A 27,054-nucleotide genomic window follows, 5' to 3' on the forward strand; every position below is an offset into this window, starting at 1 on the left:
GCTCTCCGACCTGAGCCGAGCGCTGGGCCTTGTTCTCCGTACCGGCCGAAGGTGTTCCGGAAGGAGGCGAACCCGGACGCGGGCAGGGCAAACCTTCCCAGCGGCTGGCACCACTCGACGTCTGCTGGGACTCGGTGAGGACGCTAGGAGCCGGAATCTGACTCCGGTCAGGCAGGAACCGAGCTCGTTCCGGAAGAAGCCGATTAGACCGGCGCCGGCCTCCGTGTCCCGGGCGTAGTGTAGCCGCGTCGTTGTTGTGCGAACAGTGATGAGCCGCGACGGCTGAGCGAGCAGAAGTGCCGGCTGCGCGGGTCCCATCGACACTTCCGCGAAGCGTCAGCCCCGCGCTGGGGGCATCGACTAAAGCCAAGCTTTGCCCCCGCGAGCCTCCCGGACCTCTTTGTGCGGCCGGAGGCGGCGGCGGGAACGGCCATGGCGGCTAACATGTACCGGGTGGGAGGTGAGTACTCCGGGCGGAAGAGGTTGTGGTCGGGACCAGGGAGACTCGGTGTCCGCAGGCGCGGGGGAGCCACATCTGGGGTCGTACGGGCCGCAGAGCCGACCGGAACCGGAACCGAGACCTATGGTTCCGCGGCGGCGCCGCTACCGGGAGCTTGCTTACAGCCGGAACACTGCTCTGAACCTGCGACAGGACCCCCGGGCGGGAAGTGGGCTTGGCTTGGAAGGGGCCCGAGTGACGGCGGGGCCCGCTGCGGGGGAGTCAGTCGCGCAGGGGTTTTCTTTTCTTTGGCGACTTGTGTTTTCAAAAAGGTGGGGCCTGAAGTGGAGTGAACAATTTACTCAATTCTCCGACACAGGGGTGCAACTCCAATGCAGAGTGGACGCCAGGGAAATCCTTGTTCTCTTCTCCGTCTCTCTCTCAATTTTTTTTTCTTTTTCGACTTTTTGTTTTTTCAAGACGGAATTACTCTGTGTTACATCTCTGAACACACTTTGTAAGACCAGGTTGGCCTCGAACTCTGCTTCTTTTTTTTTTTTTTTTCTTTCCGAGACAGGGTTTCTCTGTTGCTTTGGAGCCTGTCCTGGAACTAGCTCTGTAGACCAGGCTGGTCTCGAACTCACAGAGATCCGCCTGCCTCTGCCTCCCGAGTGCTGCCACCACCGCCCGGCTCTCGAGCTCTGCTTCTTGAGTGCTGGAATTAAAGATGTGTGTCACCAAGCCCAGTCTCTTGTTCTCATCTCTTAACTCTAACTTTTTGAGTGAGGATCTGACTTTAGAACTAGGTGTTAGGACTGGAGAGATGGCCCAGCAGTTAAGAGCACTAGCTGTTCTTCCAGAGGATCCGAGTTCAATTCTCATCACCCACATGGTAGCTCACAACTGTCTGTAACTCCAGTTCCACGGCTTATGACATCCTCACACAAACATACATGCAGGCCAAACACCAATGAACATAATAAGTTATACACATATATTATAACCCTGTCTTGAAAAAACAAAAAAGAAAAAGCCCAAAAAAAAAAAAAACAACCCCAAAACACCAAAAATCTAGGTGTTGCAAGGATGGGAGTAAAACTTTTTCTTTTTGTTTGTTTTTGTTTTTTTCTGAGACAAGGTCTCTGTGTAACCCTGGCTGTCTTGGAACTCGTGCAGTAGTCTAGGTTGGCCTCGAACTCACTGAGGTTCACCTGCCCCTGCCTTCTCCCACTGGAATTTAAGGCCTGTGCAACCTTCGGCTGGCTAATTTCTTTATGTTTTTTCTCCTTTTCCTTTTGCCTCCCAAGTGTTGGGAGATTTGTGCCACCACTGCCCACAAGCACTGCCCAGCTAATACTTACTTTGAGCTTTTCCTCTTGCACATCTCCGCATCTCTGCCTAGCATTTTGTCTTTTTTTTTTTTTTGGTCCACACAGATCTACTTCCTCTTCCGGGTGCTCTGATTTTCTTCTCTGATCTCGTTTTCCCCCACCCCCTTCCACAGATTACGTCTATTTTGAGAACTCCTCCAGCAATCCTTACCTGGTTAGACGGATTGAGGAGCTGAACAAGGTGAGTGGCGCAGAAACTCCTCCCACCACAGCCCTCTCTGTCTTCTGGAGTCTTTACCAGTGAAAGGGAGACCCTACCAGGCATAGAGCTTATCCAGGTGAACATTCATTCAGTGTGTGGAGGAAGGCTACCAAGAGCTTGGGGCAGCTTTATTATTCTCACCTCTGGGGGAGGGGAGAAGGAATTTTGTCTATTTTAATTTTTTTTTCTTTTCCTTAAGTATACGGGGTCTCTCTATTATGCAGTCTTGGCTGCCTGGAACTTACTATGTAGACTAGGCTGACCTTAAACTCTTGGAGACTCGCTCATTGGTCCTGGACTTGTCTTTGAATATTAAGTCTTTATTGCTAAGTTTTTGGTCTCTTCTGTATAGAGCACTTGGAGATACAGTGCTCTGTTGTTAGTGCCCCTCCACTTTCAAATGGCCAATTTTCATTGCCCCGTTTTTCTTCCTCCTTTAGACTGCAAACGGAAATGTGGAAGCAAAGGTTGTCTGTCTCTTCCGGCGAAGGGATATTTCTAGTAGCCTCAACAGCCTGGCTGACAGCAATGCTAGTGAGTCTTCATTCTTCCCCCTCTCCCCCTCCCCAGGATCTGAGGACTAGACATGTTCCTGCAGGTGCTTCCCCTGGTAACATGCCCAAGGCAGGGTGTGAGTTTGGGGGTGGGAGGCCTGTTGTTACATGCTGGGCTGGAAGCGGTGTGGGGAGACCATGATAAGGAAAGCCAGAATGTGGCTTATGTGTGTGAGAGGAGAGATATTTCGATAGGGAATGAAAAGAGCTTTAGAGAAGCGAGGCACGTGGTGACGTTTTGGGCACTTGGAGACAGTGGTTAATGAGTGATGGTCAAGGTGAAGAGGAAGATACTGTTTTACCAAGCCTGCATAATAGTGGGGGAGGGTTATGCTGTAGTCTAGAGGCCAAAGCCAAAAACATTGGAGACTTGAGAAACTAGGAGAAGGCAGGAAAGATCTCTTGAACTTTTCTCCTATTTCCTTCTCTATTCCAGTTAGCATCTGCCTTACTTTTTGCTTTGTCTGCATTCGCTTTATACATTTTATCTTCTAATTTTTTTCATTTAGATTTAACTTTCCCCCTTTTTTTCCTAAATTTTTCTCTTTTTAGGCTGTAATCATGAAAGGGTTAATGAGCTAGGCCTACCAAGTTTCCTGGCCCCTTGGGGTTTCTAGTCCCATCTGGCAGGGGCTGACCTTGGCTTTGTCCAATCAGAAGGGGTGAGGGGTGTGGTTCTCTTTGCCCTAGCCCTGAGTTTCCTAGTACACACCAGGAGAGGTGGAGTCTACTACACAGAGACACAGACCCCCCCCCCACTTGCTGTCTTACACCCAGTTCTTCGGGGGAACAATGTACCAAGTGCATAAGTTTTTATCCCCACCCAAAGTGGGGATAAGTTTGGCACTTAGCCAGGTTAACTGTTTCCACCAAGATTTCGGTGCAAGCTGCTGCCTCTTGAGGAAGGCGTTGGCACTGGTTTGAGCGGTGCTTTTCTTGAAAGCCCCATAAACTATTATTAACCAAGTAGAAAGAGAAGAAGAGTTAGGTTGCATGTGACGTTTCAGGCACAGCAGAGAGTCCTGAAGTATGAAGAGGAACTGGTAAATAAACCCTATGTGCTGTTCTTACATCTTAACTGGATTCTAGGACCTTACTTAGGCTGGTTGAGCCAGAAAGAGCTGAATGTGATGTGCATATCGCGTCTGTGTTTGTGCTTTATGAGGCGTGCCAGCATTGGCAGCTAGGTTTGGGGTGCATCTCTGTGGCATCCTTATTCATTTCTCCCCCTGATGAGACATAAGGCGGAAAGGGACAGCCTGGGAGGGTAAGGGCAAGCTGTCTGAGGAAAGTGAGACACAGCAGCTGAGGCAGGGTGTCATTTACCTGGACTGCCTCGTCACTCCAGAGTACCTTCTTTCCCAATTAGTCTCTGACTTTGTTTCTTCTTTCTTAATATTTATTTTAGGGGAGTTTGAGGAGGAATCAAAGCAGCCAGGGGTCTCAGAGCAGCAGAGACATCAACTAAAGCACCGAGAGCTTTTTCTTTCTCGGCAGTTTGAATCATTACCAGCCACCCACATAAGGTATAGAAGGATCGGGGTCCCTTGTGGCCTGTGTGCCCTTTAGAAGATGGAAAGAAGGGGTGGTGTATTGGAGATGATAGACAGAGGGTATGTGTACTCATTCAGTACTTTCTGGCATGTCTTAGGGGGAAGTGCAGTGTAACTCTCTTGAACGAAACAGATATCTTGAATCAGTATCTGGAAAAGGAGGTAAGGAGGTATTGTGAAAAGGGGAGGGGAGGGGATGTTGCCCTCTAAAGCGAAGAGGTAAAGGGTTGATAGAGCTCCCAGCTGGGGAGTCTGGATGGCCTTCACTGTCCACGTGGATTCCTGCTCACCAGCCTCCTCTCTCCTCATTTTTAGGACTGCTTTTTTTACTCACTGGTATTTGACCCTGTGCAGAAGACACTTCTAGCTGATCAAGGGGAGATCAGAGTTGGTTGCAAATTTCAAGCTGAGATTCCAGATCGCTTGGCAGAGGGTAAGCAACAGAAGTGCTTGAACATAAGTTTCTATGAATCACATGACCTGGGTGTCTGCACAATCTGCTAGGTTTTCTGTTGTGACCCTGACAGAATGGGACTTAGGAACCTGAAAGAGACAAATGAGCACAACTGGGAGGGGAATTCTGCGGCTCAATATGGCTGATAGAAGCAGGTGGATGTCTATGAGTTTGAGGTCAGGCTGGTCTATGGAACGAATTCTGGGACAGCCAAGGCTACTTAGAGAAAACCTGTCATGGGAAAACAACAACAAAAAAGAAAAGAAAAAGGGGGGAAAAAGGTGGGTGGTGTATAGCCCAAGCAGAGAAGCAGAGTCTTTGAGAGTGAATAAAGATGAGTTCTTTCCCTCTCTCTCCCTCGCTGCTGCTGCTGCTGCTTGGTTCCTCAGGCGAATCGGATAATCGAAACCAACAGAAGATGGAGATGAAAGTCTGGGATCCAGACAACCCTCTCACAGATCGGCAGATTGATCAGTTTCTCGTGGTGGCCCGGTGAGGGTGGGTGGATCAGGAAGATGGGCTGGGGAGGAATGAACTCAGTTCTGAGGCTCCTCTGTTTAAAAGTGGGCTGTGTTAGCCGGGGGCTGTGGTGGCACGCCCTGCCTTTAATCCCAGCTGTGAGTTCAAGACCAGCCTGGTCTACTGAGCAAGTTCCAGGACAGGCTCCAAAGCTACAGTGAAACCCTGTCTCGAAAAACTAAAAAAAATAAAATAAAAAAGTGGTGGGCTTTGTTTTGGGTCTGGGTGGTGGTTTTTTTTTGTTTTGTTTTGTTTTTGTTTTTGTTTTCTCTGTAGTTCCTGAACCTGCTTGAACTTTTTTCTTCCCTTCTTGACTTGTCACTCTTTCCTCAGAGCTGTGGGAACCTTTGCGAGAGCCCTAGACTGCAGCAGCTCCATTCGGCAGCCGAGCTTGCACATGAGTGCGGCTGCTGCGTCCCGAGATATTACCCTGGTGAGCACAAGTTGGTGGTAGCAGAGCACATGGGGCAGGAGGGAGGGAGTCATGAAGAAGTAGGAGTACTTAAAGAGCAGCAAGTCACCAGCTTTGTTCTGTTTTTGGTAGTTCCATGCTATGGACACATTACAGAGGAATGGCTATGACTTGGCCAAGGCCATGTCAACCCTGGTGCCACAGGGGGGCCCAGTGCTCTGTCGCGATGAGATGGAGGAGTGGTCTGCTTCTGAAGCCATGCTGTTTGAAGAGGCTCTGGAGAAGTATGGGAAGGATTTCAATGATATCCGCCAGGACTTTGTAAGTGAATAGGACTAGAAAAGATGAGAACAGGGAGTCAGGACCTAGGGCCAGATGCTATCTCATCCTCTGTTTGCTGCTCTTCTTAGCTCCCCTGGAAGTCACTTGCAAGCATAGTCCAGTTTTACTACATGTGGAAAACCACAGATCGGTATATTCAGCAGGTATGGGTTAGTGCTGGGAGGCGGGCCAGAGACCACCTGCTTACCTCTCTGCCTTTTGGTTTGTTTGGTTTCACCTGGATCTCTTTGGATTTTCCCTTCTAACAGAAAAGATTGAAAGCTGCTGAAGCGGACAGCAAATTGAAACAGGTCTACATCCCCACCTAGTAAGTGTGGCATGGCAGGGAGGGGAGAATGTCCCCTTCCTCTCCCAGTTTGTGTTTTCCTTAGTGGTTGGGGGTGAGCAGGAGGCAGAAGCAAATTGTAGAAGCTGTAGCTCAGTGCTAAGCATGGGCTTATCATGCACAAGGTCCTAGGTTCAGTCCCCAGCATTCCAGAGAGAGTAAGTGGGGTGGTAGGAGAGAGAGGACAGACAGAAGTGAGTTATTTCCTCAATCAGCTTCTACGTTCTTATTTCCTTCCTTAGTACGAAGCCAAACCCTAACCAGATCATTTCTGTGGGTTCAAAACCTGGCATGAATGGGGCTGGATTCCAGAAAGGCCTGACGTGTGAGAGCTGCCACAGTGAGTTTCAAGGAGGGACAGGGATGCTGGGGTTGGGTGGCCTAGGAATTTGAGGAGATCTGGTAGTTTGTTTTCTGGCAGCACATTAACCCTGTCTCTGTGCTCCCGTAGCCACACAGTCTGCCCAGTGGTATGCCTGGGGCCCACCTAACATGCAGTGCCGCCTTTGTGCTTCCTGTTGGATTTATTGGAAGAAGTATGGGGGACTGAAGACCCCAACCCAGCTTGAAGGGGCTGCTCGGGGTACCACAGTAAGAATCACTGGGTAGGAGCTGGGTGTGGTGATTAAGGCAGGTAGGTGTCTGAGTTTGAGGCCAGCCTGGTATATATAGTAAGTTCCAAGTCAGCCCGGGCTGCATAGTAGACGCTGTCTTAACAAACAAATAGAAACCACTGTAAGAACAGGTAGGGGACGGGGAGAGTGGTGGCCATACAGATGTGAGCTTTAGGCAAAGATCAGAAAACTTCATGCCTTACGCGGAGACAGTCAAATGGGCAGGGGCACTTGCAAGGGTTGGGGAGCAAGGAAGGTTGGGTAGAGTGTCAGTAAAGAGATAAACAAATCAGTTTGTTGTCTGTGGGAAGTGGAGGCAAGAACTGCAGTGTTGACTTGCCATTTTTCTTTTTCATATGTCATTGCTCCAGGAACCACACTCGAGAGGTCATTTATCCAGACCCGAAGCTCAAAGTCTTTCCCCCTACACAACTAGTGCTAATCGGGCTAAGTTGCTGGCTAAGAACAGGCAAACTTTCTTGCTCCAGACCACAAAACTGACTCGTCTTGCCAGACGGATGTGCAGAGACCTGTTACAGCCAAGAAGGGCTGCCCGAAGACCCTATGCACCTATCAATGCCAATGCCATCAAGGCAGAGTGTAAGGACTGGTGTGGTATAATACTAACGATTGAGTTCAGAGTTGCTCTGGCCAGAGAGAGACTGTTGTTTAATGACAATAGGGATAGTAGGCCACGGAGGGTATATTGTAGGTAAGATTTAACTCTTGCTGGGAAATGGTGGCACACACCTGTAATCCTAGCACTTAGAAGGCAGAGGCATATCTCTGAGTTTGAGGCCAGCCTGGTCTACAGAGCAAGTTCCAGGACAGACTCTAAAGCTACACAGAGAAACCCTGTCTCAATACCAGAAAAACAAGAGAAAAAAAAGAGAAGATTTAACTCTTGGCCCTAGAAGAGGCCTGAATAGTGAAGTTCCTTCAGAAGTTTTGATTTGCCATGCCTGGTGGTGCATGCCTAGAATATAAGCACTTGGAGGCTGAGATAGGCTGTCACTACCTATCAGACTGGTCTAGAATGAGCTCTAGACCAGCCTGGGTTACATAGTAGGACCCTGTTTCAAGTAGGCTAAGCATTGTGATACATGCCTAGAACCCAAGCACTGGGGAAGCAGAGTCAAGAGAATGATGGCAAGTTCTAGACCAGCCAGGGCTACACAGCAAGACCATTTCCAACAGCCAGAACAAAACTGCAGACTGTCCAGAGGCTTTTGTCTTTCTCCAGGCTCTATCCGACTTCCCAAGGCTGCCAAGACGCCACTGAAAATTCACCCTTTGGTGCGACTGCCCTTGGCAACCATCGTTAAAGATCTAGGTATGGGATGGGAACCATACTGGATCCATCTACTGGTGGGTGGGAGGTGGTGTCAGCTGCCAGTCATTTTCCTATCCAAGAGCCTTTTCTTCCCCCTGAGTTTTCCTTTCCTACTGAGAAGAAACTATGTGTATGCCTTTTTGTTTTTTTTTTTTGGTAGTAGTGCTGTAGATCAAAACCCAGAACCTCATGTATTCTGGGCAAGTGGTTTACTATTGGGCCCCATTACTGGCACAGTAACGACTTTTCTTAATTATTTTGTGATCTGAAAAGATCACAGTGTCATATTTGAAATATGAGTAAGTAGTTTGATAGGCCTTTTCCTCCACTACAGGCGGCCAGGGTAGAGAGGGAAGAGAATGGTAAGGAAAGTACATAGACAAGAGAAGGTATCAACATTTTCTGTTTCATCCCCCTCCACCCTGGCAGTGGCCCAGGCACCTCTGAAACCAAAAACACCTCGGGGCACCAAGACGCCAATCAACAGAAACCAACTGACCCAGAACCGAGGCCTGGGGGGCATTATGGTGAAACGTTCCTACGAGACTGTAAGTTGACAGGAGGCTGGGAAAGCTGAATGGGTGGGCTTTTGTTTCTGATAGGAGTCTGAGGGAGGCCACACTTTCATTATGTTGCCCCATCCTTTTCTAGATGGCAGGGGCAGGGGTCCCCTTCTCTGCCAATGGAAGGCCTCTGGCCTCAGGGATTCGTTCAAGCACACAGCCAGCAGCCAAGCGGCAGAAACTAAACCCTGCTGATGCTCCTAATCCTGTGGTATTTGTGGCCACAAAAGATACCAGGTAGGGAGGGAATCCACTGTGGGAGGGGCTGAGAGACTGATAATCCAAGTTGGGGGGAATTAAAAGTAGGGGTATCTGAGAAAGATAGGTGCAGAAAAGAATGTGGGTACCAGAATTGAAGAATGCATTGTTGAGTCTTACCTGTGTGTGTCGGTGCTCATAAAGCCTCTCCCTGTTTCGTTTGCTCTTTTTGACCAGGGCTTTAAGGAAGGCTCTAACTCATCTGGAAATGCGCCGAGCTGCCCGGAGGCCCAACCTACCATTGAAGGTGAAGCCAACACTGATGGCAGTTCGGCCCCCTGTTCCTCTGCCAGCAGCCTCACATCCTGCCAGCACCAATGAGCCCATTGTTCTGGAGGATTGAGCATTTTGGGGAGGGAGGTGGGATGAAAGGTAGAGGGGTGGGTGCCCAGGGCATACAAACTTCAAGGAGGGAGGGAGGGTTGAAGCTGGTTGTGTGTGGCCTTGGAGGGGTTGGACGCCCTCTGGAGTGACTGCCAGTTAACTCCTCCTTTTTGGGCTTCTCCTGCCTGTGGCGGAGAAGCCTCCAGAAACTTGCCTATGTGTGTACCTACCCTATTTGGGGGCTGGGACCCACAGCTTGTTTGGACAGCTGGGGGAGGGGAGGGTTTTTTAATTTTTTAAAAATTTTACCTCCCTTTGTAAAAGGGATGGAGGAGGGAAGAGTAAACATATCAGGTGGTGGTACCTGGCAGGGAAAGGGGAAGTACACTGCCATGTCTGTCTTTTTTTCTTTGTTTTCTAATTGGGGGTTTCTCTTACTGTCCGGTGTCCGGACTTTCCTAATTAAGAGTTTGAGGGCCCTAAGCTGGCATCAAACCCAGGCCATGCTCACTCTTTCTTCCCTCCCTTTTCCCCCTCTGCCTTTTATATGCCAATTCTCAGAAATAAAGATCTTTTGTCCGTTTTTTAACCTCGGATTCTGTAATTGGTTCTTATAGTGCTGAATAAAAAGCTGTTTTCTTCAGCTCCTCGGGCTCAGCTGTTCTCTGCTGCTGGTGTGTGTGTGTGCGTGTGCGGGGTGTCTTTGAGAGGGAAAATAGAGGACAAAGGACAATGAAAGAAGTACAGATGGTGCTTGTTCTCGGAACAGCTTTTTGAGACATGCAGCGGGACTGTGAGGTAGTCTGTGCCAGCTATCCTTGTGGGATTCTAGCATCTCCCAGTGTGCTGGGGCACAAGCAGCATCTTGGTCTAGATTCACTCAAAGCTCTAATGGCTCTGAGTCTCCACAGAAGGGTGTGAGAATGTCTTCCTGTTAGCCTTTTGGTGCTAAGGAATTGATCCTAGGGCCTGGTGTGTGCTAATCAAGTGCTCTGCTACTTAGCTACCTACATCTTCAGCCCTTCCTTCACTTCCCTTTAGGCATTCGAGGAAAGCTAGCAGCCATGGTCAGATGCATCACACCAGCTGGGCAGCGTTGACACATGCCTTTAATCCCAGCACTTGGGAGGCAGAGGCAGGCAGACCTCTTTAAATTCAAGGCCAACCTGGTCTACAGAGGGAGTCCCAGGATAGCTAGGGCTACACAGAGAAGCCCTGTCTTGAAAACAATAAAAGATTCATCCCGCCTTAGTCGTGGGTGTGTTACTGCAGGACTTTACAGTTCAAACAGTGATGTGCATATTTACAGATTGCCACTTCAGGGTTCGTACACCCAGTGTTCGCACCTGCCCCTTCTGTAGAGTGTGTTTTTGGTTTGGTCTGCTCTTTTGGTTTGGTGTTAAGGATCAGATACCTGAGCAGGGTCCGTAGAACAGTTGGAAAGTTCAACCAATTCTCCTTAAACACTTTAGAGATAGAAGGGCCTCATTATGACTCAGGCAAGGTCACAGACTGGTTTTCTGCCCAAGTCCACTGTTCTAATAATCACATGACAAGCTGCTGGGCCCTCCCGATAGCCCTTCCATTTCATTAAGGTCCCTCTGCTCAGCTCATAGTCTCTCCTGTTTTTGAACGTACAAGACTGATTCCTGTGCCTGACGGGATCCGCGGCACTTCCCAGCCTACCTCCTTGAATAAGGGTTTATCCCTTACCCCTGTAGTCTGTTCTTCATTTTACTGCCTTGAAATGTGCCTCGGTAATATACTTCATACAGGCTACAACTGTGTAAGAAACTTTGGGATAGTAGCAATTCGAGTTGAAGTTCAGTCCAGGTGAATGGGAGTAGGGGGGCAGGACGGACAGCGCCGAAAACCCTGTTTTGCAGAAGGATCCGGCTGAAGAGAAAGGAAGTGACCTGAGGATGTGAGAGTCCCTGAACTCTACAAGGCAAAGGATTGGAAACACCCACCCTTTGCTTCTATTCGCAGGGTGAAATAAAAGCACGAGGGTGCAATTGTGTAGTGAAATGAAGGCTCAGATCGCTTGCCACCACTTGGCAAAGAAGGGGCTGTGCTGTCAAGAAGCAAGCCCGCTTTTGTGGCTGCTTAATGAATATTCACGATTCTTCGGGCCAATCAACGCAGGAATGGAGCGGAGCATGCCAACTAGTTAATCGTAGGCCAATAAGCGTCGTCGATGGGCGGATTTTCCTAAATCTGACTTAGAACAGGAACCCTCAACCCTAGGAACAAAGTTTCTGGAGGAATATGCTAGCACCGGACACAAACGTCACTTCCTACAGCACTGGCGGAAGTGGCTTTCCCACACATTGCGATCTTTAGCTGTGAGTTCTGGTGGCGGCTGGTAGCTGAAGAGGTTGTAGGCGGTCCATACCGGAGAGTCGCTATGGCGGCGGTGGATTCGGATGTTGTATCGATGCCTCGTGGCCGCTTTCGCTGCTGCCTCTGCGACATTACTACAGCCAACCGTAAGCGGTGGCTACTGAGGGAAAAGGGGAGGTTGCAGGTTTTCATTTTCAGGTGTTAGTGAAAGTTAGGGTTATGTAGGTTATAGTTTTTGCTAGCGCTAGGGTCATCCACCTCTGTTTTTATTCAGCGCGTCCCAGGGCATTGGAGAGCTGGGAAAGTCACACGTTCTACCCACTCTATGCAAAATCTCCATAGTGCAAGTTTCATTATTCCTTTTGAGACATCATCTACTGGTGATCTCTGCTCTGTGTCTGGTGCCTTGGTGGTCTCTGGAGTCGGGAAAGGGATTCAGGAATTCATTGGCTGGACTGAGACAGTTTCAGTACCCCGTGGCTAGGTTTGCAGAGCTGCGACGGTTCAGGCAGGGCAGTTGTTGAACTGGAGACTCCCAGTAGAGAATCTCTGCAGAGGCGAGGAGTGAAACGGCATGGCCTGAATGAGCGCCCAAGGGTTTCGAAAGGTGGACTGAGTCATTCATTGACACCGAAAAGGAGCTCAGTGACATATCAGCTCCCCCACGTTTGATGTCTGGAATGTGGTCTCCCCTAAACAGGGTCCTCTGGTGTTTTCCTTGTGAATGACAACACCCCCTCCCCACAAGCCCTCTGGCCAAGCCAGAAATGTAGGAGCTTTCCTCCTCCATGTACTTCCACGGAATCAAGGAGCTGACTGCTAATACGAATAGCTAATTTCCCATGCTTACCTCATGCCAGATGGCCAGAGCTGTACACGAGCGACACCTGTGGGGTAGGCACTGCCATTTCCATCATATATGAGAAACTGACACATTGGGAACACCCAGTATTTATCTGAGGATTAGGGCCCCAGACAAGTTACGTGTTAATTCCTCTACAGTGTGCGTTGTTGCTCTGCTTAATGCATGTTGTTGGCTTAAGAATGACCTGCACTGGGGACTGGAGAGATGGCTCAGTGGTTAAGAGCATTGCCTGCTCTTCCAGAGGTCCTGAGTTCAATTCCCAGCAACCACATGGTGGCTCACAACCATCTGTAATGAGGTCTGGTGCCCTCTTCTGGCCTGCAGACATACACACAGAATATTGTATACGTAATAAATAAATATTAAAAAAAAGAAAACGACCTGCACTGTTAGCCGTTTCTCTTGAAATCAGAGAATGCACTGTGTAGAAAAAGGGAAAGAATATCAAATGTGGAAGGAGCTACATCTCTGTCCAAATGTCACCCTTTGTGAAGGAAGAGAGCAGAGGGAGGGGATAGGTACACTAAGGGATACTTAATGTCTCACCCTTGCCTCTACAGGACCCAGCCTAGATGCCCACTTAAAAGGCCGGAAGCACCGGGATCTCGTACAGCTACGAGCTACCAGAAAGGCCCAGGGACTTCGAAGTGTGTTTGTCAGTGGCTTTCCCAGGGATGTGGGTTCTGCTCAGCTTTCTGAGTATTTCCAGACATTTGGCCCTGTGGCCAATGTTGTCATGGACAAGGACAAGGTAAAGTGAGTTGCTCTGGGATTAGTGTGTCAGATGGGTTTGCCTCATGAAAAGAGAGGAACCAGCAGCCTTTTGGCAGCTTCCTAATGTAGCTTGTCCTTGGTAGACATTTCAGAACTTAGAATAGCTTAGTTTTAGGAATTTCTGCCACCTCCTTTTCTCCTTGGATTTAATCCATTCACTAGAGTTAATTATGGAGGACTTGTTTATCAAACATTGTATTAGTTTTGCTTGCTTGGTTTTTTTTTTTTTTTAAACAGGATCTCATCATGTAATTCTGGGTTTTACCGTGTAACTCTGGCTGGCTAGGAGCCAGAGATCCACCTGTCTCTGCCTACCTGATGCTGGAATTGAAGGCGTGGCCGAGCTTCTTGCCCTATTCCCTCTTACCTGCCACCCCCCCTTTTTTTCTTTCAGATCTAGGGATTGAACATGGAGGCTTTTGAATGTTAGGAGAGTGACCTCTGTCTGTCTCCAAACCATCCCCATATCCCTTATTAATCTCTTCCTATCTGTGTCATGCCTGTGTACTGACGAGACATCTGTAATTTTTTGTATATGATACGAAGTAAGGGTCCTACATTTTTTTGCTTACGACTATCCAGTTGTCCCATATAATTTATTTATAAGCCCATTTTTTCCCCACTGATCTTATTATCCTGTTGGAACCTAGCTGACTATATGTAGGGGTTTATTTGCTGGTAGCAGTACATTTCTCTTCATGTCAGTATATCTTTATGCTGGCACTATGGTATTTATTACTACACAGAGTGTCTCTTCTTTTGGGGGCGGTATTCGATATAGGGTTTCCCAGTAGCTATGGAGCCCATCCTGGAACTCGATCTGTAGACCAGGCTGGCCTTGAACTCGCAGAGATCTGCCTGCCTCTGCCTCTGTAGTGCTGGGAATAAAGGCATGCGCCACCACTGCCTGGCCAGAGTGCCTCTTTATGGGAACAGATGACGTAAAAGAATGTGCACTTTTACCCACAAGCAGTCATGCTTGCCTCACTCCTGCTAATGTTTTGCCTTTAAAAAAATTTATCTCAGCCGGGCGGTGGTGGCGCACGCCTTTAATCCCAGCACTCGGGAGGCAGAGGCAGGCGGATCTCTGAGTTCGAGGCCAGCCTGGTCTAGAAGAGCTAGTTCCAGGACAGGAACCAAAAGCTACGGAGAAATCCTGTCTCAAAAATTAAAAAAAAGGGGGCTGGAGAGATGGCTCAGTGGTTAAGAGCATTGCCTGTTCTTCCAAAGGTCCTGAGTTCAATTCCCGGCAACCACATGGTGGCTCACAACCATCTGTAATGAGGTCTGGTGCCCTCTTCTGGCCTGCAGACATACACACAGACAGAATATTGTATGCATAATAAATAAATATTTAAAAAAATTTAAAAAAATTTATCTCAGTTATTAATATTCAGCTCTGTTCAGCTCACCCAAATCATAGCAGCCTAGCTATCATATTGTTGCTAATCCTAAATTTAGCTAATGCTAAATTCCTTGAAGACAGGGCTTATTAGTTTTTGTGTTTATATTAGCAGTAGCAGGGTTTTTAGAAAATCTCTTAGAGTTTGGTGCTGAGACTTGAATCTAAGAGTTCATGCACACTAGAGAACTCCTCTACCAGTGAGCTGCGTTCTGAGTCCAACATGGATTCTTTTTAAACTTTTCCTATGTGTACACATTCATGATCGGTCCATGGTGCAAATGTGGGCGTCAGAGGACAACTTTTAGGAGTCTGTCCTACTGTTTGTTCAGGGGATTGGACTCAGGTGATGAGGTTTGGTGGCAAGCACTTTACCCCAATATGGATTTTTTTTTTAGAGAGGTTTGTGTATGGGTGTCTGTGGTTATGTGTGTGAGTACAGGTGCCCTCTGAGACCAGAAGAGGGCGTTGGATTGTATAGAGCTGGAGATACAGGTGGTTGGTTTAGAGCTGTCTACCGGTGTTGGGAACTGAATTCCAGTCTTCTGCAAGAGCAGCAAGTGCTCTTTCTTACCCATGGAACCATTTCTCCAGAATTCCACATATGGACCCCCTGCCATGGATTCTTGTTTAAAGAGTCAGCTAGAAAAGAACTATACTTTTTTTTTTTCATGTGGTTTTTTGAGACAGGGTTTCTCTGTATCTCTGGCTGTCCTAGAACTCACTTTGTAGATCAGGCTGGTCTTGAATTCACAGAGTTCTGTGTCTGCCTCCTGAGTGCAGGGGATTAAAGGTGTGTGCCACTATGTCTGGCTAAGTTTTTTTTTTTTGTTTTAAATTAGGTATATGTGTGTTTGTCTGTGTGTGGATTTGTACACAGGTGCCTTTGATTCTAGGAGAAGGAACTGAAGTCATGGGTGACTGAGAGCTAGTGGGTGCTGGGACCAAACTCCTAACTGCTAAGCCATCTTTCTAACCCCTTTAAATTTTTTTTATTGCATTTTAATTTTTTTAAAGACTAACCATGTGTATGAGTTTTGCCTGCATGTGTGTAGGTGCCTGGTGCCCTTAGAGGTGAGAAGAAGGCACTGTATCCCCGAGAACTGGAGTAACTGATGGTGTGACCTGCTGTGGAGGTGCTGGGAGCCAAATTCAGATCCCTGAAAAAGTAATAAGTGCTCTTAACCTCGGAGCCATCACTCCAACCCTTTAATTACATCTTATTTATTTAGTGTGTGTGTGCGTAGGGGAGCAGGGGGACATGCATGGCACAGAGATGGAAGTCAGAGAACAACTTTGAAGAGTCAGTTCTTTTCTTCTACCATCTGGGAGCCGGGGGCTCAAATTCAGATCATTAGGTTAGGTGGCAAGTGCCTTTGTCACCTGAGCCATCTCACCAGGCCTGCCTTCTACCTCCTGTACCACCAAGCATGACTAGTTGGGTCTTATTTTAACCTGTGAAATCAAGTCATTGTGAAATATAATACATGACATTTTAACTGATAGCCAGGAATAAAAATGTGTAAGAATAAAGACAACTCATCTAACTAAATACATTCCCTTTTTACAAGAACAGCAAGTAATATTCTCAGTATATGGGTTGGTTCCCATTTCAAAGATTCTCTTCTGTTAAAACATGCTTGAATTCTTTCTGTTGTGTGATTTGCCAGGGGGTGTTTGCCATCGTGGAGATGGGAGATGTGAGTGCACGGGAGGCTGTCCTATCACAGTCCCAGCACAGGCTGGGGGAACGTGCACTGCGTGTCCGGCCGAGGGAGCAGAAGGAGTTCCAGAGCCCCGCCTCCAAGTCTCCCAAAGGAGTGGACTCAAATAGTCACCAGATGGCCCAAGCACTAGCCGAGGCCCCAGATGTGGAGGCACAGATGGTAAAGCTTGTGGAACTGAGGGAGTTGTCTGAGGCAGAGCGGCAGCTTCGGAATCTTGTTGTAGCCCTGATGCAGGAGGTCTTCACAGAGTTCTTCCCTGGTGAGTGCCCTGCTCTGAGTCTAAGCTCTCCTCACACCTGTGTTGGTCTGCCTGCCCCTGTGTTTGAACCCTCAGTCCTCCCTCAGCTTTAGATGTTTCATTTGCTTGCTCTTCCATCTTTGTACCCCAGTATATTTTCTCTTGAACGTCCTGCACATCCGTCTTTTTTACCCCTCTTTATTATTGATGTGTGTGCACAGGTGACACACATGCCTCTGGAGGTCAAAGGGTAACTTTCAGGAGTTGGTTTTCTTTTCTACCACATGGGTCTTGGGGAATGAACACAGGTTATCAGACCTGGTGGCAAGTGCCTTTACCTTCCGAGCCATCTTGCTGACCCCGCACTCTTTTGACCTCTATTCTTTGGCACCTAGGCTGTGTGGTCCATCCTTTTGGCTCTTCTATAAACAGCTTTGATGTTCATGGCTGTGATCTGGACCTCTTCTTGGATCTGGGTGATATGGAAGAGACTCAGGTGAGTGAGCAGGGGAGTTTGTAGTCATGTGACTTTGGGCAAACTCATGCTTTTTAGTTTCCTGATTATAAAAGAGGCATGACAGTACTGATCGAGAAGTGTTACTAACTGTGGACATGTGGATGTGGATTTGCATTGGAAAGAGTGAAAGTGAGTTGGCATGGGGTGGGCGACAGTTGTGACAGGAAGGTAAAACATTTCAGAATTCTGTTACTGGATTTTGTTTATGGATTTTCTCTCTTTCTTTCTTTCTTTCTTTCTTTCTTTCTTTCTTTCTTTCTTTCTTTCTTTCTTTCTTTCTTTTTTTTGTTTTTTGTTTTTTGTTTTTTCGAGACAGGGTTTCTCTGTGGTTTTGGAGCCTGTCCAGGAACTAGCTCTTGTAGACCAGGCTGGTCTCGAACTTACAGAGATCCGCCTGCCTCTGCCTCCCGAGTGCTGGGATTAAAGGCGTGCGCCACCACCGCCCGGCTATGGATTTTCTTTCTGAGATAGGGTCTTACTCATAGTCCTGGCTGGTTTGTAACTTGCTATGTAAACCAGGTTGTCCTAGAACTCAAAGAGACTGGCCTTCCTCTGCCTCCTAAGGGCTGGGATTAAAGGCATTCAATGCCATGTTCACCCTTGTATGTGATCTTATTTGGAGAAAATATATAAAAAGATATACAGAAAGGTAATTTGGGGATTATCTTTTTGCTTATCTGTATAGAGGGGTGGTTGAAGCTAAGTATCCCTAACTGGCCTGGGACTTGCTATGTAGACCAAACTGGGATTGCAGGTATGTGCCACGATCAGGTCTTTGAGTTTTGTAATATGTAACTTACAGATTTGTTTCTGTAATATCAAAGTTGTGTTTTCTTTTTTCTTACACAGAGTTCGTTTTTTTTAGAGCAGTTCTAGGTTCTTAGAAAAGTTGAGTAGAAATAGAATTCCTGTAGATCTTCTTCCTCTAGAGAGGGCTGCTGTGTTCTTTGTTGGCCTGGAGTTGAACCCAGGGCCTTTGCACACGCACGTGTCTGTTTACATGTCTGTGCACCACATGCACACTTGATGCTTCTGGAAGTCATAAGAGGGCGTCGGATCCCTTGAGTCACAGTGGATGTTAGCCACTGAAGTTGGTTCCTCTGCAAGAAAGCCCTGTAACTGCTGAGCTGTCTTATTTTTTTTTTTAAATATTTATTTATTATGTATACAATATTCTGTCTGTATGCCTGAAGGCCAGAAGAGGGCGCCAGACCTCTTTACAGATGGTTGTGAGCCACCATTTGGTTGCTGGAAATTGAACTCAGGACCTTTGGAAGAGCAGGCAATGCTCTTAACCACTGAGGCATCTCTCCAGCCCTGTCTTATTTTTTTTAATTCTTTTTTTTTTTTTTTAAGATTGTTCTATTTGTTATGTATACAGTATTCTGCCTGCATATATCCCTATAGATATATAGAAGGCATCATATTTCATTATTGATGGCTCTGAGTCACCATATGGTTGCTGGGAATTGAACTTAGGCCCTCTGGAAGAACAGCTAGTGCTCTTAACCTCTGAGCCATCTCTCCAGCCCGAGCTATCATATTTTTAAAATAGAGTTTTAACTATATAGTCCTGATTGCCCTGGTACTTACTATGTAGCTCAGGCTGGCCTCAAACTGTTGATCCTTCTGCCTCACCCTACCAAGTGCTGGGATTATAGGCATATGGCACCACTTCCAGTTAGGATTGGTAGTTAGAAATGTGTTCTACCACACTGGACTCCATATTTTTTTTAGTTTCATATTTTTTTTTTCAAGACAGGGTTTCACTCTTTAGCTCTGGCTGTCCTGGAACTTGTTCTGTAGACCAGGCTGGCCTCAGACTCACAGAGCTCCACCTGCCTCTGGCTTCCGAGTGCTGGAATTAAAGGCATGAGCCATCACCACCCAGTTGTACATTGTTATAATAATAATAATAAATAATAATATTTTTGTTGTTGTTATTGCTTTTCAAGATAGTGTTTCTTTGTGTAACAGTCCAAGCTGTCCTGGAATTTGCTTTGTAGACCAGCTTGGCCTTGAGCTCACAGAGATCCACCTATCTCTGCTTCCCAAGTGCTGGGATTAAAGGCATGCACCACCACAATTGGGTATAAACTTTTTTTTTTTAAGTGTTTGGTTTTATTTTTTTTAAGATTTTTTTATTTTAAATGATTAGCCCAGGCTGGCCTTGAACTCGTGATCCTCCCTGTCTATGCCTCCTATAGCAAATCCTACCGATGTGTGCCACTACAACTGACTTTTTTTTTTAAATTTATTTATTTATTTATTATGTATACAATATTCTGTCTGTATGTATGCCTGCGGGCCAGAAGAGGGCACCAGACCTCATTACAGATGGTTGTGAGCCACCATGTGGTTGCTAGGAATTAAACTCAGGACCTTTGGAAGAGCAGGCAGTGCTCTTAACCTCTGAGCCATCTCTTCAGCCCCCCACAACCGGCTTTTTAAAGATTTATTTACTTATTATGTATACATTGTTCTGGCATGTACGCTTACACACCAGAACAGGGCACCAAATCCCATTATAGTTGGTTGTAAGCCACCATGTGTTTGCTGGGAATTGAACTCAGGACCTCTGGAAGAACAGCTAGTACTTTTAACCTTTGAGCTATCTCTCTAGCCCCTCGGCTATAACTTTTTAAAAAGCATATGGGGCCATATCCAATGCAGGCCCAACCCAGGCCACATATCCTTTGCTCCAGTCCAGGCCTGGTAAGTTTCTCTTCCCCTCTCAACAAAGAAGTGTCTTTTTGAACACAGAGATCATTATAGAAAGCCACAATTGGTCACAATGCAGAGAACAACTGACCAAGGGGTCTTAGCCCCAACTGAGAAACTACAGTACAACTCCTACACTTCAGGCTCAGGGAACACTGAAAAAGAGAGGGAAGACTGTAAGAACCAAGAACACGATGATTATGTGTAGTATGGAGGATGCTTGTTGGTTGCTGGATGCTCAGCCCTGAAATAATCACACAGAAACTGTATTAATTAAATCACTTGGCCTATTAACTCTAGCTTCTTATTGGCTAGCTCTTTTATCTTAAACTAACCCATCTCCATTAATCTGTGTATCACCATGAGGCTGTGGCTTACAGGGTAAAGTTCCGGCATTTGTCTCCAGAGGGGCTACACGGCTTCTCACTGACTCTGCCTTCTTTTTCCCAGCATTCAGTTTAATTTTCCCCACCTAGCTCTACTCTACCCTATCAGGCTAAGGTAGTTTCTTTATTAGCCAATGGTATTCACAGCACACAGAAGGGAATCTCACATCAATTGTGTTTTCCATGTATTACGGAAACACTATACCCATGAAATGTCAACAATATGGCTGCCCAAATGAAGTCAGCAGGTTGTATTTTTATAATTATCCACTTATACATATGTAACAATAATCAAAAACAGGCTATGAATTTGAGGGGGGAAATAGGAACAGTTAGAGGGAGAGGGAAACAGTGTAAATATAGTACACATAAATCTCTGAGTCTGAGGCCAGCCTGCCCCACAGAGTGAGTTTCAGGACAGACAGGACTACATAGGGAAACCCTGTCTCAAAAAACCACACACACACAAACACAAAGTTTACTTTGTGTGTTTTGGGGGTGGGGTAGCATGTGGAGGTCAGAAAACAACTTTGGGTGTGGCCTTTTCCCTGTCCACGTTGGCATGTTCATTGGTGCCTTTGTTTAGCTCACATTTGGGCAGTTATGTTGGTTGATGAGACTTATGGGTGTAGCTTTTGACGCAAGCTCCCTGATCTTCTGGCACTTGTAATCTTTCCATTTCTTCATTTACAATGTTCCCTGAGCCTTAGATGAAGGAGTGTTTTGTAGATGTAGCCATTGGGACTGGGCTTCACAGCTTTGCATTTTGAGTAGCTGTGGATAGTCTATTGCAAAGAGAAAAGACTCCACTTATCTGTGGGTTTAAGGACAAATGTTTAGATTGCAGTTAGGGATTGTAGGGGCTGTAGGTTCTCCTCCAATATCCATGACTTCACTGGCACCAAATGGTTTAGAGGTTTTCATTCCCAGGCATAGTTGCCCTCTTGTTGAGCAGGTCTTAAGTCCGGTTAGAAAGCTGCTAGTTACTGTCAAGGTGTGTGCCACTACCACACCCTTAGGGTTATCGTGCCATGCTGGCTGTCCGTGTGGATCATAGGTGGCATAGCTGGGTAGGACTGCTGGCTGCCTCCCTCCTTTGATAGCTTGCATGGTGTCTTCTGGGTACCATGAAAGCTAGTCCTCAGGGAGGGGACATTCAGGTCAGTTCCAGCTCAGGGGTCTCAGCTGCAGATGGTGTCTTCTGCAGTAGGCGCTTACCTTCTACTTCTGGAGGTGGGAGGGCAACCAAGGGCAACAGCAGTAGGCTGTATGTGTTCGATATCTTTGGACATCTCTGGTTGTCAGGCAAATTGAAAGAATGACTCTGAATCCCAGCACTTGGGAGGCCGAGACAGGAGAACTGTGAAAGTTAAAGGCCATGGGGCTGCTCTTTCCAGAGGACCAGGCTTAGAGTTCCAGCATAAACATGGCATCCTATACTGTACAACTCCAGTTCCAGGAATTTGATGCCCTTGTTTGACCTTCATAGGTGTTGAATGCATGTGGTGCAGACATATGCAGGTAATACACCAAACACATACAATAAAGACTACTGGTCTTGTTTGAGACAGGGTTTCTCTGTGTAATAGCCATCCTAGCTGTCCTGGAACTCACTCTGTAGACCAGGGTGGCCTTAACTCACAGAGATCTGCCTCCTGAGTGCTGGGATCAAAGGCATGTGCTGCCATTGCCTGGCTTCAGTGTGCTGTTGAGAATGGGTTATGCGAAGCTGCAGAGTAAAGGCTGCACACAGGGGACAGTGGAGGAGGAGGGACTCACTCCCTTTCGTTTCACCCACAGCCAGCCCCACAGGCTCCAGAGGCTCCAGAGGCTCCGTCCGTGGACTCAGCCCTTCCTCTTTCTCTGGATTCTCACGCAGTGGCCTGTACCCCAGCTTCTCCTTTAGACTCACCATCTCCAGCTTCTCTCCAAGATTCCGAGGCCTTGGACTTTGAAACCACATCTTCTCTGGCACCACAGACACCAGATTCTGCTTTGGGCTCTGACACTGTCACTTCTCCCCAGTCCCTGCCTCCAGTTTCACCACTGCAGGAGGATAGGGGAGAGGGGAAACTGGGGAAGGCCCTAGAATTAGCAGAAGCTTCAAAGGACGAGAAGGAGGAGGCGGCAGCAGTCCTAGAGTTGGTGGGCTCTATTCTTCGGGGCTGTGTCCCTGGAGTGTACCGAGTCCAAACTGTGCCCTGTGCCCGACGCCCTGTGGTGAAGTTCTGTCATCGGCCTTCAGGTCTTCATGGAGACGTCTCTCTCAGTAACCGGTACTTTCAGGTTGGGGTTGAGGAAGGCTGACTCTGAAGTCCTGACTTGGAAGGGCTTACACCTGCTGAATTGAGTTTTTTCTTCTTTGGTTCAGTCCTCCTTTCTGCCAATTACGTCACCTTCTATCTAGCTTCCATTTCACTGTTTGTTTTCTTTGGAATACTTTGTGTGAGAAGGGTCTTGCTCTGTCATCCAGACTGGCCTCCTGCTTACTCCTGAATCCTGGGATGACAGGGATGTGCTACTATTCTTCATTACTGCTATTTGTTACTGGTATTGTTTTTTAGGAGTCTTACTAAGTAGACCAGGCTAACCTTGCGCTCCAGAGGCCCACCTGCCTTTGCCTCCTCTGTTGGGGTTAAAGGCATAGGAAAGAGTTCTGTAGGCCGGGCGGTGGTGGCACACGCCTTTAATCCCAGCACTCCGGAGGCAGAGGCAGGCGGATCTCTGTGAGTTCGAGACCAGCCTGGTCTACAAGAGCTAGTTCCAGGACAGGCCCCAAAGCTACAGAGAAACCCTGTCTCGAAAAACCAAAAAAAACCCCCAACCAACCAACCAACCAACCAACCAAACAAACAAACAAAAAAGAGTTCTGTAGTTACATAAATTTGCAAACTGTTACATTAAAGTAAACAAGTTTCTCCCCCTTTCTCTCCTACTCCATGCTTTGCTTCTTTGTACAACCAAATGCCTTCTCTTGGACCCATGCAAGGAGGCCCCACATAATAATGGCCCCCAGCACGCTCACTCCTGTGACCTGCGTAGTTCTTTCTGATCTGTACTGTCACTTTGCACTGAGTGTTCTTGCTACTTTGCTTCTCCTTCAAGAGGCTCTGAACAGTATTTTTGTTACGTGGTTGTGCATATCTCACCTCTAGTCAGAGAACGACTTGTGGGAGTCAGTTCTCTCCCTGTAACATGTGAGTGCTAGGGACGGAACTAAGGGTGTCAGTGGTGGCTGACTCTTCCCACTGAGCCATCTCGCTGGTCCTGTATCTTCTGAAACAGGGTCTCCGTATTCCCTATTCAACCTCGAGTGCTGGGATTACAGGATATGCTCACCACACCTAGCTGTGAGCAGTCCTATATAAGCCATGTTTTGTGAATGGTGAGTGTACGGAATGAACACATGGAACGTAGTGTTGGCTAAGGTTCTGTTGATACATACTGCCCGCACCTCCAGGTTCAGGATCCAACACAGGGCTTCACCAGGGCTGGGCAGATGTCCCATTTAACCACATCCCTAGGTCTGTTTCATGTTCTTTTGCATACCCCTTCATAGGACCAGTGTTTTGACAAAGCTTTGGGAAAAATTCTTTTGATCTTATTTTAGCTGGCCCCAAGTCTGTGATGAACATGGTGGGATATAAGTTTGCAGAGTTCCTACACCGTAACAGCTTTGTTTTTCCACCGTCCTAGGCTGGCCTTGTATAACTCCCGGTTCCTGAATCTCTGCTCCGAGATGGATGGTCGAGTCCGTCCCCTTGTGTATACCATACGCTGCTGGGCTCAGCATAATGGCCTGTCAGGTGAGAATGAGGACAGGCTTGGCCCGAGTTGGTGTCCAGCAAAGGCAGAGACTTAGAGAAAATACTTCTTCCTAACTGGAATTCTTGGTTATTCTCCAGGGGGCGGCCCCCTGCTCAATAACTACGCCTTGACGTTGCTAGTGATCTACTTCCTTCAGACCAGAGACCCTCCAGTGCTTCCTACTGTGGCCCAGCTCACCCAGAGATCAGGTACTGCAGAACAGCCTCTACTCCTACTTCCTCGTCTTCATCTCGACTATCACCCCCTTTCCTACCCATTTCTCCCCAGTCTTCCTACTTCCAGCCTGACCCTCTCTTCTTTACTGTCACAGGTGAAGGGGAGCAGGTCGAAGTTGATGGCTGGGACTGTAGTTTCCCCAAGGATGCCTCACAGCTGGAGCCAAGCACCAACGTAGAGCCTCTCAGTGAGTCTGGGGGATCCAAGAGAGAACTGACAGCGATACTAAGCTCTGGAATAGGAAACATTTAACATACACAGTGCAAGGCACAGTGTAGGAAGAGCCCTTGCAGGTTTCTGCAGCTGGTTGGCTCTGAGTGTTTACACCTAGCTGTCTTTGATCTGTCTTTTGTAATTGCTACCCTGTCTCCCGCTCCTTCTGTTTGAAGTCTTATTTGAGTGTTTCCTAGGGGTTCAAAGCCTGTGAAAACTTGGTTTTAGAAAAAACCTAGCAAACTGTGGTATTCCTTGATTTGCATTTGGCATTGTCCCTTTGAGAGGCCCAGATATGATGTTTTGAGATATGGAAATGAACTTGCTAAAGGCATACTCATGTGCAAGGTATAGTCTTTGTGTGTGTGTGTTGTGGGGGCAAGAGACAAGGTTTCTTTATAGCTTTGGAGTAACTCACTCTGTGGACCAGGATGATCTGGAACTCACGCCTGTCTCTTCCTCCTGAGTGCTGGGATTAAAGGCATGTGCTACCCCTGCCATTTTTGGTTTTATGAGACAGGCTTTCTTTTTTCTTTTTTCTTTTTTCTTTTTTTTTTTTTTTTGGTTTTTCAGACAGAATTTCTTTGTAGCTTTTGGAGCCGGTCCTGGAACTAGCTCTTGTAGACCAGGCTGGCCTCGAACTCACAGATATCAGCCTGTCTCTGCCTCCCGAGTGCTGGAATTAAAGGCATGTGCCACCACTGCCCCGGTATGCAGGGTACAGTTTTCACAGTAGCCCCATGGCTGCTGTTTTAAGGATGTAAAAACCATATCTTGGACTGGGAGGTGGTCTCAGTGAGTTTGAGGCCAGCCTGGTCTACAGAGCAAATTCCAGGACAGCTAGGACTGTTACATAGAGAAACCCTGTCTTAAAAAACCAAAACCAAACAAACAACAACAACAACCAAAAACAAAAATCTGGGCAGGCAGGTAAGAGGTGTATTCCCCAGTTATACGCTCTTCAGGTCAAGCAGCAGCATGGGGCAGGACATGGCTGAGAAGCTGGGTTTCTCAGGAGACTTCTGAAGCCCTAAGAAGGGAAGAATGTCCTACTGAAGTAGCTGCAGAGATGTCCCAGTTATGGCTTCTGAGTGACCCCCTTTTCCTGCCTCTTCCAGGTTCCCTGCTGGCCCAGTTCTTCTCCTGTGTTTCTTCCTGGGATCTTTCTGGCTCCCTGCTGTCCCTGCGGGAAGGTCAGGCTTTGCTGGTGGCAGGGGGCTTGCCTTCTGATCTTTGGGAGGGGCTGCGCCTTGGCCCCATGAATCTCCAGGACCCCTTTGAGCTGAGTCACAATGTTGCAGCTAATGTAACCAGTCGAGTGGCTAGACGTCTGCAGAGCTGTTGTGGAGCAGCAGCCAGTTACTGCCGAAGTCTCCAGTTCCAGCAACGTTCTTCCCGGGGCCGGGACTGGGGACTGCTTCCACTTCTGCAGCCCAGCTCCCCTAGCGCCCTGCTGTCTGCCAAGCTCATCCCCTTACCCCCTGCCCCCTTTCCTCAAATCATTATGGCTCTGGTGCGTGTGTTAAAGGAAGCGCTTGGATGTCATATAGAACAGGGAACCAAGAGACCACGGGCAGAAGGAGCCAGAACCAAAGACTCTTTCCTGGGAGGGACAAACAAAAGACAGAGACTAGATGGGCAAGAGAAAAGCTGTGAGGAGGGGAAAGAGGAGCCACAGGGATGTGCAGGGGACCACAGTGAAAATGGGGTGGAAGAGAAGGTAGCAGAGTTGGGAGAGGCACCTCAGGACAGGACCTTGTTGAGCTCTGGACCACGAGGGGAGCTGACCCCGATGCCTGCAAAGTGTCTAGACAAGCTGGCTGAGCAGAAGCCCATGGAACCCGAAGTGGCTGAAGAAGGGTCTAAGGATGAGACAGGGAAGGAGACATCACACCTGTCATCAGCAAGCTGGCGCTGTGCCCTGTGGCACCAAGTGTGGCAGGGGAGGCGGCGTGCCCGGAGACGATTACAGCAACAAACCAAAGAAGGCAAAGGAGGCCCCACCCCTGGAACAGAGTGGCTGGCAATGGAGGCTCGTGTAACCCAGGAACTGAAAGGACTGAACAGTGAGCAACAGAGGCCACAGGGGGAGCCTCTCCTCACTTTTGTGGCATCCGTCTCCCAGGCTGACCAGACACTCAGTGTGGTGCCAGTCCAAGATTCCCAAGGCCTATTCCCTGGTCTTCATCATTTTCTACAGGTTTTTCTCCCTCAAGCACTTAAAAATCTCCTTAAGTGAGGAGCCAGACTGCAAAGACAATAAAGCTGCTAGTTTATTTAATACAGACATTGGACAACTTTTTTTTTTACTTCATTATTTTTTTTAAGTTTTTTTTTTAAATTTTTATTTATTTATTAAAGATTTCTGATTCTTCCCCGCCACTGCCTCCCATTTCCCTCCCCCTCCCCCAATCAAGTCCCCCTCCCTCGTTAGCCCAAAGAGCAATCAAGTTTCCCTACCCTGTGGGAAGTCCAAGGACCACCCACCTCCATCCAGGCCTAGTAAGGTGAGCATCCAGACTGCCTAGGCTCCCACAAAGC

At 47.7% G+C, this 27,054-nt stretch overlaps 2 protein-coding genes across 2 annotated transcripts; both read left to right on the forward strand.

Annotated features, from left to right (window-relative positions):
* Position 1: 1 nt before the first annotated feature.
* On the forward strand, positions 2-9,926 carry Mta2 (metastasis associated 1 family member 2). Its single transcript, XM_050137197.1, has 18 exons — positions 2-460; positions 1,944-2,011; positions 2,473-2,566; positions 3,995-4,112; positions 4,238-4,301; positions 4,455-4,572; positions 4,983-5,085; positions 5,446-5,545; positions 5,657-5,845; positions 5,935-6,009; positions 6,115-6,173; positions 6,434-6,531; positions 6,643-6,782; positions 7,177-7,405; positions 8,049-8,138; positions 8,568-8,686; positions 8,790-8,938; positions 9,137-9,926. Exons 1-18 carry the CDS (start codon positions 433-435, stop codon positions 9,300-9,302), a joined length of 2,007 nt encoding a protein of 668 aa, XP_049993154.1. The 5' UTR covers positions 2-432; the 3' UTR covers positions 9,303-9,926.
* Positions 9,927-11,580: 1,654 nt separating this feature from the next.
* On the forward strand, positions 11,581-26,800 carry Tut1 (terminal uridylyl transferase 1, U6 snRNA-specific). Its single transcript, XM_050137195.1, has 9 exons — positions 11,581-11,772; positions 13,052-13,242; positions 16,338-16,653; positions 17,028-17,128; positions 22,057-22,532; positions 23,953-24,062; positions 24,162-24,272; positions 24,395-24,487; positions 25,632-26,800. Exons 1-9 carry the CDS (start codon positions 11,691-11,693, stop codon positions 26,750-26,752), a joined length of 2,601 nt encoding a protein of 866 aa, XP_049993152.1. The 5' UTR covers positions 11,581-11,690; the 3' UTR covers positions 26,753-26,800.
* Positions 26,801-27,054: the final 254 nt, after the last annotated feature.

The sequence above is a fragment of the Alexandromys fortis genome, unplaced genomic scaffold, assembly GCF_014885135.2.
Source record: "Alexandromys fortis isolate MF-2015 unplaced genomic scaffold, M_Fortis_MF-2015_v1.1 scaffold_3, whole genome shotgun sequence".
In the NCBI taxonomy this organism is placed as follows: Eukaryota; Metazoa; Chordata; class Mammalia; order Rodentia; family Cricetidae; genus Alexandromys; species Alexandromys fortis.